At 40.0% G+C, this 14,566-nt stretch overlaps 1 protein-coding gene across 1 annotated transcript in view; it reads right to left on the bottom strand.

The window, feature by feature from the left end:
- Positions 1–14,566, bottom strand: part of myo15ab (myosin XVAb) — a 103,110-nt gene that overhangs the window by 58,542 nt on the left and 30,002 nt on the right. Inside the window, exons 24-37 of the mRNA XM_041784119.1 lie at positions 13,010–13,087; positions 12,490–12,641; positions 11,778–11,823; positions 11,541–11,665; positions 6,550–6,667; positions 6,262–6,437; positions 5,420–5,504; positions 5,264–5,296; positions 5,063–5,144; positions 2,735–2,865; positions 2,440–2,535; positions 1,648–1,776; positions 1,427–1,533; positions 1,081–1,259 (exon numbers count right to left, since the gene is read on the bottom strand). Coding sequence (XP_041640053.1) covers positions 1,081–1,259; positions 1,427–1,533; positions 1,648–1,776; positions 2,440–2,535; positions 2,735–2,865; positions 5,063–5,144; positions 5,264–5,296; positions 5,420–5,504; positions 6,262–6,437; positions 6,550–6,667; positions 11,541–11,665; positions 11,778–11,823; positions 12,490–12,641; positions 13,010–13,087 — 1,537 coding nt within the window. The remainder of the gene's footprint in view (positions 1–1,080; positions 1,260–1,426; positions 1,534–1,647; positions 1,777–2,439; positions 2,536–2,734; positions 2,866–5,062; positions 5,145–5,263; positions 5,297–5,419; positions 5,505–6,261; positions 6,438–6,549; positions 6,668–11,540; positions 11,666–11,777; positions 11,824–12,489; positions 12,642–13,009; positions 13,088–14,566) is intronic.

The following is a 14,566-nucleotide window of genomic DNA, read 5'->3' as shown; positions in this document are numbered from 1 at the left end:
GAGAGAGCCCACGCATGCATTGGGAGAACATGCAAACTCGGCCTAACCAGCAGGAATTTGAACCAAACCTGCATCACTCTGCAACTGAATCGTTTTATTTTCAGCTGTGTTTTTGTTTCTGTGTTTTATTCGCTGTGCAGCTCTTCAGTAGGCTTCACTGCCCTGTAAAATGTGCTGTATACACAGAGTGGATCGGACTGGAGTGGATGTTTTGTTGTACAAAAGTGTCACCTCAAATACTTCTGAAGTCTAACACCTCACTGTCCCTCTGCTGTCCTCCATGTTTGTTTTCACTAAGTGTGAGTGGCTCCCACCCCCGCTCACCCTGCTGGAGCAGAACTGTGACAAGTGTCACTCAGAGCAACGTCAAAGAGAGTCAACCTCTGTCTAACTCTGGACCACACAGGAAACTTGCAAAAATCTGATCTGATCAGATCCCACCTGACTTCTTCTGTTTAAACTTTCAAAAAATATCAAGTCTGAGCCATGTAGCACAAAAATATCTGATTTAGGCCAGCAGTTTGTGCATAGTCTTAGATTAACAATCAAAACTATATAAAAAAACATTTTTTCTGTTGCATTAGGGCAGAAAATGAAACAGTCTCTTTTATTTTTACAGTTTTCAATTCATTAAGCCAATGTTCAACTTTATTTTGAGTTCTTTTTACACCGTTTCACTAGGATGTTTCTAATAACACTAAATCTACTTTTTAAAATCTTTTATTTAGGGAGATGTGAAAAACGGAGCATAAATGGAAATGAAATAAATGGAATGGAAATACAGTTCCTTGCTTCAGGGCATCTAACTTCAGATCTTGTGGTAAAGATAACTCTTGGCTTAAACCATTTATTGTATATCTTTGCTTTAATCAAAACACTATACTTTAACCTCAAGGAAAGTCTTGTTTTTGTTTTATTATAAAACCATTTAGTTAATTATATATATATACCATACATATGCAGCTGTAAGGAAAAGGAAAAATGTGAATATGATTGCATAATTTAGTAAAGCTGAAATAAAGAAGACTCACATTTTCTTAACATTTACATTAACATTTTTTTCTCTGTGTGCATTCTCACCATCAAAGCAGTGTATGTGCAGGACAGTGTGAGCTTTCTTGCGATTGGCAGTCCACTCCAGGAGACAGGGCGGATATGTCCGGACATACTCGGGTCCAACATTCAGCCGCTGCAGAGCCTGAAGCAGGCGGTGCTGACACACGCAGTCGTAGCCCTCCGGCCCGTAGTCAGATACAAATCTACAACCGACCAGAGATACAGGGTAAATACCTGCATGCTTAAATATTACATCAAGATCCAAGAGAAGCTGGTAATAAATATCCAGTTTAATCAGAACAGAAACAGGATCATTACTTGGTTGACTGTGGCTTTTTCGCAAAGGTTTCCTTGTCTAACTGTTTCTTACTTCAGCAGATACTTGGCCAGTCTTTGAGAGGGCAGAAAGGCAGAAAGACATGAGGAGAGCAGGAGCCAACCGCGCTCTGAATTCAAAATGTTCGGATTCCTCCACACCTGACGGAGGAGAGGAGAAAAACTCAGCAAAGGAAATTATGTTCAATACTGGTGAACTATTCTGTGTTATTTAAACTTTGATTTTAATCTCAAAAGGGGGAAACACAAACTCACCTGATTGGCCACCTGAACCAGGATTTCATCCCGTAGGTTGGGATTGGCAAGTCCTCTCTGGATGATGTAGTTTCCAAACAGATTCTCCTGAGCCCCATTCAAGTTTGGGTCTCCCATAAACCTGAGTATCTATCAGAAATAAAGGCATTTACAGCGAATTATGACACTTTAAAAGTGAAATAACAGATAACAGTTGAAAAGCTTTGCTGCATGTGCTCAGGGATTTATTTAACAGAATGCTTTAGCTTGCTTGAACATCAGGACATTACTGTGTGATAATTCTGGTTCAGCCAGTACTTTTTAGTGCAATTACAAAAGGCCACTTCACCACGTCATTGTTAGCTGGCAGCTGTGGTTCAGTAGGTAGAGTTGGCCATCTCTAAGCTGGAAAGCCATGGGCTCGGTCCCCAGCTCTCATAGTCCTTGGGCAAGACGCTCCAAATTGCTCCCTGTGCTGCATTATTGGCCTGTCAGTGTGTATGAATGGGATTAGCTAAGACTGATGCCCACTCTATGTGGCAGCCCTCTCCAAAATGTTTGAATGTGGAGTGAAAAGGTGAATGGCTGAAGTGTGATCTGCAGTGTATGAAGTGTTTTGAACAGTCTCATGACAGGTAAGGTGCTACACAAGCTCAAGCCCATTTACCCTTTACTAAACTGAACTTCAACATGCATGTAAACTTGCCAGTTTGTACCAAACCAGACCATATACTAGGCTTTAACCTAGTCTTGTTCTAAATGGGAAGACCTGGGTGCTGGACTGTCCCAGCAACATATGAATGGAAAACATACCAGGTTGAAAACGTTCAAGGCTCCTTGTTTAAGTTCCTCATCTGCTCTAATAAGAGAATTATCCAGTGGGGCTGTCAGCATCCCGAACAACGGCTCCTACAATATAAAAAACACACCAGGTCACACACAAAAGCTCCTAAGAAATGACAAAGTGACTGAGTACGACATGGATAAACACGGGCAACACTGAGCAGGGCCCATCGAAGTTCACAGAGGTCGAGTTATCTTTAATTCATGGGCTCCCATGGTTTGTCGCACAGACGCTCTTTTTCTGTTTATGTGTGTGTGTTTTTACCCGAAATATGGCTCGGATGTAGTGTGTCATGAGGTAGTTGTTGATGTCCAGGGGCAGAGTCAGCTGAGGGTCAACCTGAACCTTTGGAGCCTGGACTACGGCCAAGCAGTCAGAATGTAGCTCCTCGCCGCCTGCACATGCACACAAACACACACATTACTAAGCACACAGAAGCACAAACCTACACATTAATAAACACACTAACACACATACAGCAGGGCATGTGTCATCAAATAATACAACAGTGAGATTTTACTAAACTTGTCTGCAAAAAAGTCAGAATGTTTCTGATAACTCAAGTTGTAACCAAACAGCAGCCTCCATGGTTAAAAACAGGTGGATGATGGGGTTGAATTTTTTTAAATAACTCGTCTGTTTCAGCTTAAATAAAGAAACAGAGTTATTTATTATTATGTTTCTTCGAGGCGAGGCTAACATAACTGAAAGCTTGGCCAGTGTAGCCATTTGTCAGGAGGCTTAAGACCTGCTTCTGTCTGTTCCTAGGTTGATCTTTAGTTTGGACAGCGTTTTCAGTATAGCAAGTCCCTGTGAATTGGACTGGGAAGCCCCCTTCATTAAGAGAAAAAGAAATGGTGACGTCATTCAAGCTTTGTCCAGTATTCTTTACAGTTTGTGGTTGTTACCTCCTGTGTAGAAAACAGAGTGCAAAAAACTGCAGTTCTTCAATTGTCCATTAGAGGTAGGCTGCAAAAGCCAAGGAATCCCCCATTAACACCCAAGTTAAAATGACTTATTTTAAAGCAGACATACAGCGTTTGGGAAAAGGCAGAGCCTTTGAAAAAAAACCTCAGAGGGTGATTGGATGAACGTTCTGTCACATCTTTACAGGCCAATCAGAGCAACGAAACATGTGACATCATCGCCACTACCGAAGTGCATGTGCGCAGCTACCGAGGAGCAAACTTCATAGCTGCATAACGCAAACCATGGCAACTGTAGAAATGTCAGTACACGACTTTTGTCGTTTTTGAAAAGAAAACAACCCACTGCTGTTCTTTGTTCGTCTTTTAACGAAGAAATGTTGTCAAGTTCTGATAAAACTGGCACTTTAGCAGCATCCACGCAAACGTCTTCCGCCATAACCGCACCGGCCTCTTGTTGCTGCTTGATTACGTCACAACCTCGCCGCATCTGAAAGTACTGTCCCTCGTCGCTTTGCAAGGTTACAGAAATGGCACATTGTGGAATTTGCAGAACAAAGCTGAAATGAAAATTCCCTTCTTGAAGATTACCAGGGTGACTTGGCAGGTGGTGGCGTGCCAGTTACTACTGAGCCGAGTTCCAGTCCATTATCCTATCAAACTAGCAAGCAGCTAACTGGTTCTAAATCAAACGATGAAGAGATGAACAATTTTACAGCTCTGTAAATTTCTCACATGCCACACATTTTAATTATTGTATAAATACGGCACGTTTTATCCCACAAGCTTATAGTGTTATCTCTAGTTAAACAACAATGTGGCCTCCGTTTCGCTTTGCGTTTATGCCAGGATCAACTCCATTTGCATGAGGGCCAGACTTTTCTTAACAGACGCTCGGGGCTGGACATTAAAATAAACTACCATAAAATTAATATTTTGGTCTGATTAACATATTTTTTCAAAAATATCAAGTCCTTTAACAGAACTTTTAGCCTTTTGAGATCAGCCCCTGTCATCTATACTGCAGCCAGCCACAAGGTGGCAACTGAAATATTTAACTACATATTTCTGGACCCTTCATGAGGTCCATTACTGAGTTTGATACTAATATGATATGTCATGTTTGGCCAAAAACACATAGAAGAAACAGATCTTCAGTGTAGATTCTCAGGAAAGGAAACTGCACCCTCAAAGAGACTTGCATTTAAAATTGATGAGAAAAACCACAGCTTTAATCAAGATAAGACTGTTAAGTATACCTGTACCATGCCAATTACAGTCCTCCTCTATAAATAAAGGCATAAAAAAATGTAATCTTCCGAGAGCTGGATGGGAAATTGTGGGGGTCCTGATGTGGCCCCCCACAATGCCAGTTGATGATCACTGGTTTACTCTGTTTGACTCCAAGGTCAAAGCCCAGTGTGGAAGCTGTGAAGCATGCTCAAGCACCTAGTCCTATTTGGGTCTGATTGAGGTCTATACAGGCAAGAGTAAATTGATCACTAGCTGCACTGTCTAGGTGTGTTATCCCGACTTCAAGAAATTTGATTTAGTATGATTTCGGTCAGGCTAACATGTTTGCATCCATTTAAAAGGATTAGTTTAAGTCCAAATAATAATTATTCCACTTTTTCCAACTGTATGTAAATGTATTGTGTGTGCACACCTGATGCAGCCTGTAGCAAAGCAGCCAGCTCAGCAGGAATAGGAAGTGTTGTGACATTGACCACTTCTCTGTTGATGCGATCCTACACACACAGAAACACAAACATACACATAAACCTCACACTGATGCCACATCTTTATCTCTGTGTCAAAACCTTGCCCTCCACATGCTCTTGTTAACTTCATTTCATCCTGTACTCACCTCCTCTGCCTTCCTTGCAGGCTCCACCACTGTCTGACAGAAAGACAACAGTATCACACTTCACACGTTTGTTCATCTTTTATTCATTCAACACAGGCACATAAAAATGTCCTCATAGCTTCTCTGTTCACACAGGCACAAACACAGCGTGCATACCCTCATGTAGCGCTGGCGATTGACAACGAGCAGCACAGTGGAGCGAAACCCGATGAGGTATTTCCTCCTCAGAGCAAACTTTTTTCTGTTTAGAAACAGTGGAAGAATGTTTTTTTCAGAAAGAAAGAAGAAAGTTGAAAGAGTTCATTGACAGCTTGTAAATTTCCACATTTTTGGCAAGAAAAAACAGAAACATCTCCTATGAAATAAGCATAAAATCTGAGTTTTAAGCCTGACATTTCACCAAAACAACATTCATTGTAATTATGAGTGACAGCCTGAGTGCTGTGGCATGATTTATGTTAATCACATTTATAAAATTCATCTTAGGTTCAGGGCGTGATTGTCATTTCCTTAAATCATTGAAGCTTTACAACCATCTCTCAAATGTAATTACAGATTCAAAATGTTTGACCTTGAGTTTATCGTCGTTTTTATTGTCCTTACTTAGCCGGTAAGTGACTTTTTATACACTCACATAAAATGCTAATTAGCATAACTTCTCATGGTTATGTCAGGCTGGCATTTGATGGATGAGCGTGGCCTGAATCCTCTGGCTATGTCTCTTCACATCAAGAACAAAAGACTGAGAAAAGATTTGACCTATTTGGCTCAGTGAAACCAAACTCTAAAGCCTAAACTGCCAAGCTCGAGAGTAAAACTCCAGACTCAAGTGGGTCAGTGTGCTGCCTTAAAAGAAAGTTAACAGCTGCTTTCCTCATTTATTCCTCTCCTTTTTCTGAATTTGACATGGTTAGAAACTCTTTAGCCTAATGGCTATTAATGAGCTGTTAATTCAAGAGGCAAAGCCAGATAAACAATTGACCTCAAGTAAACTTTACCTGGCCATGTAGCCTTTGGCTCGAGCCCCGAACATGATGATACGTCGCCGGAACCTTTTAAAGTTTTTCTGGACAAAAAACATACGGGTGTATCTCTGAAGCGTCATGGCGGCGATGTTTAGCAAACGGTCTCGCTTCCCCTCCAACAGCTGGTACAGCTCCTCTTTCAGGAAAATCTAACACAAACACAAACAAAGACATTCAAATTGGCATCAAACAGTAATTAGTTCTTATGTAAGCTCTACCTGACCTCCTCTTGTACGTGTATAAGTTACTGAGAGTTCTCACCTTACTGACTCCCAGCTGGTAGGAGCCACTTTTAACTGGACCGAGCCTGTGGAGCATGATGACACAGTTTTCTCCGTCTGCAGGTGGAGGATCCTTTAGGCAGAGCAAAGCTTTATACCTGTGGATGGCCAAACAGCATATTTAAATGAAAATTAATTTTTAATTCAGATACTAATCATCAAGAGGATCAGAGAACTCCAAAGCTGCATTGTGTGTCTTCATGATGTATGATCAGAAGCCAGCAGACTGTATTAAGCTGCAAATGGTAAAAATGGTAAATAGACTTGAGCATGTGAAGTGTTTTCCAGGTCAGCTGACTACTCCAAGCGTCACACTTAGCCATTCACACTATGGTGACTCTGATGGTGGAGACTGCTATGTGAAGTGTCCAACAGTGTCCCATTCATACACAGTAACACACATTACACTGTTGCAGCAGTGGGAGCAAATTGAGGTGAAGTGTCTTGCCCATCAACATATGACTGAGAGCTGGGGATCAAACTCCTGATCCTCTGGCTGAGAAATGACCTATTCTACCATAGAAGCACAGCTTCAGACAGAGATTTGACAACATCATCAATATGGATAGTAAATAAAACTGGACATAAAACTTAACCCTGTTGAACACCTTTAGTTACGGTCAAAATCTACAAAAATAGCTCCCAATTTTAACAGATTCTTGTCTCTCGTGTTAAAAACTCTTGAAAAAGGCAATGATCCACAGTATCAAGAGCAGTTGAGAAACAACCCACTCTACTACAAAACTGCAACCTCAGACAGAAAATTGAAATCATTATTTATATAAATATTAAATAAAACTGGACCCAAAACTGAACCTTGTGGTATACCTTCATAATCAAAATTAAGAAAAATAGTTCCCAAGCATCAATAGCAGGCAATGGTTCACAGTATCAAGAGCTGTTTAGAAATAACCCACTCTGCTACAAAACCTCAACCCCAACAGAGAATTGATTATATCAGTGATTCTGTTCTTCATTAGTCTCCTTTATGGCTCAGCACCTGCCCACCTTGGTTTAGATGTGTGTGTAGACTTTTATCCTATTATATCAGTGATTTCCAACGGCCCCCCCCCCCCCCCCCAAACATCTAAGAAAAGCTGAGCCCCCCAGGATCCACACGAATTAAGACGTGATCGATTACTATCAAAAAACAACATCAATTTAAATTGTTTCATAGACAAAACCCAAAGAAAATAGGTTTACATATGTTTATAATACCAAAAGACATTTGTATAAACTGTTTAAGTGAAGTTTTGCCATGATCTTAGTAAATATATGCCAATCTATTCTTGACAACCTCAGAACAGAGAAAGCCTCGTGCCCACCCTGAGATCTCTAGCACCCCCCCAGGGAGTCATGGATCCCAGGTTGGGAACCAATGGACTACATCATAGTAAAAAAACTGGACCAAACTGAACGTTGTGGGACACCTTTACCTGCAATTTCCACATAGGAAGACTATGCCACGCACCAAAGCGCTGCGGGTTCGCTCCGGCCAAAGGCAGGACCTTGCCCACTGGAAGGGATTCCAGAGCATTGCGCCGCAGCGCACAGCACTGATTTGCAGGCAGAGATCACAAGAGAACTACAAGTTCACACAGGAATAGTATGGCAACAGTGGACAATTTAACCTTTTGGGGTTAATTTATCATCCATTCCGATATAAGTCCATGTTATTATTGCTTCAGCCATTGGGTGAGTACGTCACGAAGTTAAAAGGTTAATGTTTGCTTAAATGATCTGTGGTTTCATGTAAAATTCTTTGGCCAAATGTCCTCAAAAGTTAACTTCTCCTTGTCAGTGACGCCGTTGTAGCTCTGTGACCCACTGACCTCTCGATGACTTTTGCTCTTGCTGCAGGATGAGACGTAATGTTGATGTAGTGGTGATTTGCGACCGGGGGTTCGTGCACTGTGTTGTGTTTTGAAAATACCAGATATTCTACGTGACTTCCTGTTTGGAGCTTCTTATGAACAGGAATTGACGTGGTTTGGCAGCAGCAAACTCTGAAAATAGACCTGCAGCGTATCTTAACTGAAACGGAGCAGAGTGGCGCTCCACGCACGTGCTGCTGCCGGACTGGAGTGCCAGCTGTGGAAATGCTCTGATAGACTAGAGAGGGAACGATGTGCTCCACAGTACGATTCGCTGGAAGATCACGGCGCTGTTGCTGTATGTGGAAATTGGAGGTTGAATACAGTCAAAATCTATATAAAAAAAGATCCCTTTTTGCACAAAATCTTGACTCACATAAAACAGTACCTAAAACCTTGAGAAATAACCCACTCTGCTACAAAGCAGAGAATAAACTGCATTATAGTAAAGAAAACTGGCCCCAAAACCAAACCCAACACCTTTAGTTGCAGTCAAGATGAAGAAAAATAGTTCCCTACCCTAACAGACTGTTTTAGCAGACAAAGAGTCTCTGAAACAATTCCAAGTATTAACACCAGGCAAATATCCACAGTATCAAGAGCTGCTGAGAAATGACCAAGTCTCTCCCTGATCCACAACTGCTTCAAATCTAGGAGGTGTAAGGGTCTCTGTGGTAACTGTAGTTATGGCTGCTCAACATTTCCTTGTCTTCAGTGGTTTTAAGTGCATTGATCAGTCAATAGCTTCTGTTTAGTCTGAGCTGCAAAATAAAAAAAAAAAAAATTCAGGTCATCCAGGTCTTAATACTCTTAAGACCGTGCTTCTAATTATGCAGCCTGATTGGTTTTATGTGGCTGCTTTGATCAGTATAATTGAGTGTCATCCACATAGAAATGAAAATTTATGGAGTACTTCCTCATGATATCACCTTGAGGCAGCATACACAAGGTGAAAAGAATTGATTTGAGCCCCGATCCTCGTGAAACCTAATTGATTGTGAATGACTCTAACCTAAGTGACTGTAAATGAGTCTAAACCTGTTTTTCAGTAACAGTGTAAGTCAGTCTGTGGTGGCAGCCAGTGGTCAGAGGTGCTGTGAGATCAATTGGTTTCAGATGCTTTCCTGCTGCAGGAGCTGGCAAGAGCCAGATGGCCATTTCAGCAGGAAGAAATTGGTGCGTGAATTGTTCTCTCACTGGAAAAAGACAATAATTCAAGCAATTTCGACAAGCTGGAAGTGGTGAGTGGTGTGAGAAGCAGAAAGCAATCCTTTTTAGTAAAAGAACAGAACTGCGATAGTATATTTTAGTTTCTCTATGGTTCATTTTGAGCTTACAGTTTTTCCTAATAGGCTTTGAGTACCACTCAAGGCATGATTGAACCCTGTAAAATTAATCTTTGCCAATCTGATTTAAGTATTTATTTGATATTTTATTTAAATAGTAACTGTTTAATTTTCTAAACTCTGACAATACAACCTTGCACTAAAGATCTGCTTTTTGAGCAGGATCCAGCAGATCCTGCAGGACCCAAGGCACATCTAATGATAGCAGGCGGTGTTAATGTTGCCGCAGGTAGGAATGGACAAAAATTCCTGTGAACTTCCAAATTCTCATGGAAAGCTAGTATTCACTTCTAATAAACTAGAAAAAATGACATTAAAGTGGACTGTCTGTATGAATGTTTGAAAATAACTAGATGTAGCTGAAGGCGAAAATTTCTGATAAACAGAACAACAGATATGCATTTGAGATCTCTGGATTAGAGGATACACCTGCTCTTTATTTCCTGATCAAAGTTAGCTCTCCTTCAAAGACAAATTACTTATCTCTGCTCATATTAAACAGGACAACACAGAACAATGTTTCACACTTTGCTCTTAGAGACATTCACTGAGACGTAAGAGATTAAATGTTGCTTCCATTTGTTAGCTAAAGTTGCCAGAGTAAACAGTATCTTGCCTTTAAATTTTGTGTTTTGACCTTTTGAACTAATAAGTTTGACATTTTATCTCAGACTTTGAGCCTTTAAACTTAACATTTTGACTTTTTTCATCCAGAACGATTAATTATCAGCAATTCTAAATATTTTACTAATGCTGTAAACGAGGTTGACAGTTTATAGTTAAATGTTGACCTTGTTAGGCTCTTAGGTTAGGTGGTTGACTTTGACACTCCTGGCCTAAATAGTCCAGCCCTCAGGATGTCTTATTGAAGCAAATCTAGTCCTGGACTCAATGTAAGTTTGACACCCCTGATTGAGAATAAAAAAAAAAAAAGAACTTTAACACAATATTCAAATTTTCGAGTTGTACCTGAATGTTTGTCTTTTTGCTCAGCTGCAGTCAAACAATGAAATGCTTTTTAAAAAGCTAAGGCTGAAAAAAAAAAACAACTAAAACAAAAGCGAAAAACCTAAGGACCTCGTTCTCAAAATGACTGGGCCCACTTAAACTGTGTAAATATGCCAAAAAGCACTGTCTAATTCATAAAACAAAGAGAAAAGCTTTTGTGTTTGTCTGTCTGTTTATGTTGTCACTATCTACTTTTATTGTTCATTTATAAGTGTCTGTATTGTTTTCTGCATTGTACAGTGTCGTTGAGTTTTATGAAAAGCACTTTATAAATAAAATGTATTATTATTGTTATTAAATAAGAAAAAGAAAATCTTAACCCCCCTGAACTGTTAAATTTACACAGAAATCTGCTGCTTTAATCAAGAATGGACTTGTGAGTAAGTTTGTCATGGTTAAAAATAGTTGTTTTTCTTTGATAAACTGATCAAACATTAAGCCAGTCTTTCAAAAATGTTTCAATCTAACTTATTTTTGGAGTTACGTAAAAATATCCGTAGATATCATAAAATGAAAGAAAGAAAAGATACCCTTAATAAAGCAATTACTTTTTTTCCTCAGCACTTTTTCTGAACAGGTAAAGGGAACTGATGCAGTAGAATAGTTTTGTATTTCAAGTATCTCTAGCAAAATAAAACCTTACAAAACCTTAACTTCTGAAATAAAGCATACCTGACTTAATATGTCATATATGAAACACTTTGTAGTGTTGTGAAAACTTTTCAAAGTGGAAGGCAACCCACCTTAATAGGAAAGTCTGAAAGTGAAATCTGAATGGATAACCCTCCTTCCTGATATGAATAGTCTCCATGATGCCAGAGTAATGTAGCTGAATATTGACCAGCTCCAAGTCGAACACTCCTGGCTCCTGCACACACATAAACGTGACGCGCATGAGTCACATAAAAACAACAATAAAAAAATCAAAACTATAAAACACTGCAAACCTGCACACATCAGCATCAAACTCTGCAATATACCTTATGATGGTTTGGCTTGATGCATCGCACAAAATAAGGGTTACACCTGCCACAGATGGATGAGAACGAATGGATGGATAAATGGATGTATGATTCGATAAAGGCTTAGCAAATCATATCTCTGCAAAGGAGTAAACTTTCCATGCAGAGGTAGAGGAGCAATTTATGAGTAAAAGTCTGCAGAGCATGGTACTCCTTTATAGTCAAAGCTGCATATGAAAATGTTTCTGAGTAGAACAGCCCTACAGTCCTGCTTCCATCTAAAGGAGACATGATTGATTTCAAAACAAAACAAATACAGTTCATCTCCCCAGGATAAATGGCGTCTACAAACATTGAAATTGAAGGTTTATGTGGTTGTCACAACTGATCTGTAGTCTAAAGATACACTAAAGCATAGAGAATTGTTCAAGTATTGTCTGTTTAGGTACAAAGACTGCTGTTGCTCCCTCCCTCACACTCCTGACAATCCTGACTCTGTTCCTCTATATCTCACAATATATTTTACATTCATCCTGGTGGACTGTTATGTAAGTATAAATAATGTGTCTGCCCTCTCAAAACACAGCATAAATTTTACACTTTCACTACAGAGCCAAATCAGCTGGAAGAACTACATTAACACAACTTTAGCATTGCACTTTTCCATACTCATATTAGTTAAATGCTTCCATGTCATCTAAGATGTTAAAGCAGTGTTGTTGATTCAAACCTTTCCATCTTTTCCAGCAGCTCCTGCAGGCTGCTCTGAAACTTAGCGCTGACCGTGTTGGCCTGATAACGGCGAGCAGCACTGCTGCGCCGCACGTTGGATCGCTGCTGAGACACTGACTCTGAGTGCTTCAAGAAGAGGCTGGAAACCATCTGCACAGAGGAAGAAACAATTAGACTGAGGCATGAACACTCAGCCCTAACAGTCACAGTTGTAGGTGCTTGTACTGAATGCATAATTCTTAATCAACAAGAGATGTTTTTGTGTATATTTAGCACAAGCTATACTTACTGTCAACTTTAATGTGCTTTAAAGAAAACAATGATTACAACTAACAAGCCCTACTTGTAGCACAGTTACATGGATGAGTCAAAACATTCAGATATAATGTGCAAAGCCATAGCAGTGTAAGATGATGAGAAATAATCACAATATTTAAATGTAAATTCTGCTCACAAGGGAATGAAATAAGGCAAACAAATGTAACAGCAGTAACATTGAGTGTTTATGCATGTCTCACTCTGTTCTTGCTCTGGATGAAGAGGTCTAAAACATCTTGGCGGACCATGTCAAAGTTTTTATCCAAGAATTTGTGCACCTGCAACACAATAAATAACAAGAAACGGCTTTTAATGGCAAAAAAGCAGAGATTTTCCAGCCTCAGTTTCAACAGTGGGAAAATTTGATGTATAAATATCCTGTACTACAGAATGTGAAAGAAGCAACCTATACCCTTCATTTTTCCTAAATGACACCAGTTTTGAAAGGTAGAAATTGAAAACATGAATGCTTCTAGCTTTGCTCATGCATCCAAATGATGAGAAAAGTGCCCCTCCCTGCTCCCCTCCTCTTCCCTCAAGCATTTTCTGTCATTAGAAAAGCCCAAGGGAACTCCTGTATGCTTCAAGGCTTTAGACTGTAAAAACATTATTTGCATTCTCACACTGTTTTTATGATGTTTTAAAATTCCCATCTGCTAGAATAGCATTTTCTCCCATATTCTAGTACATTTTTACTTTATTTTAGAGAAACTAATTTCTGCTTGCAAGTGCTTCTTCTTGCTATGGGCATACATTTGTCATATCATTGTGAGCTTTAAAATGTCAGCAGGAAGTGAGGTCAAGAGTTGAAATTATCTAAACTTTGAATACAGAGCTGGTGGCAATTTTAGCACCTTGTTTGGCAGCTGCTCACTCCATAAAGGATAAACAAAGCGTTGGCTACACGTATTTATCACGTCCAGCCAACTTAAAGCCTTGTTTAGACCGAAGATTTGCAGCACAGCCAGTCGGTTTTAAAGCGTTGCAGGGGACAGTTGCAGCTGTGTGAAATGAGTCGTTGCAACCTGAATCAGGTCAGCTGATGGTGTTACCTGCAAGTTGCAGGCAGCTGGGTTTTAGATCATAAGGTCTCGTTCAGACCGAAGATCTGTGGCGAGACAAGGTGAAACTTGCATTGGCTTGTGAAGGGCCACTCTGCAACATGCTGAAAGCCTGTCAGTTCACACCATTGCCACCGGAAGAAACAATGTGTTGTTTAACACCTATGCGTGGAATTGAGCTGTATGAATCCTGAATGAGGGGGATTCATCACTAACTCCCTTTAATGAAGATGCTGCATGCATATATGTTGGTACAGTTGACAGCCATAAATGCCACAAATAAACATAAGACTTTCCTAGCTCAGTCTTCCTATAACTAAGATATCTGCTGAGAATAATATTTTTCCAAGGACAAGTTAAGCCACAGCAGCCTTTAAATTGTCCTGGATTAGCTCGTTCAGTGCTACACATTTCGTTAACTTGCACAGCTGATGTAGGGGACTGGATGGTTTTTGGACTTCAGTGTCTGAATATCCTGCTTTGAACAAGTATTTGCTGGTGTCTATTACCTATCAAAACTAGATTTTCATTTCCCACTTTGCAACGTCCAAGAAACAGCTATTGGCATTTTGTCAAACTAAAACACGGGCAAAACCATAAGTCGGCCTGATTTAAGCTGCAACGGCTCAGGTCACACAACTGTCACTTGTTTCAACAACCAATCAGCACCTCTGAGTTCAATTAAGTTGTGTCTAC

This window comes from Cheilinus undulatus, linkage group 4 (assembly GCF_018320785.1).
Source record: "Cheilinus undulatus linkage group 4, ASM1832078v1, whole genome shotgun sequence".
NCBI classification, from domain to species: domain Eukaryota; kingdom Metazoa; phylum Chordata; class Actinopteri; order Labriformes; family Labridae; genus Cheilinus; species Cheilinus undulatus.
This window is presented reverse-complemented; position numbering and strand designations above follow the sequence as displayed.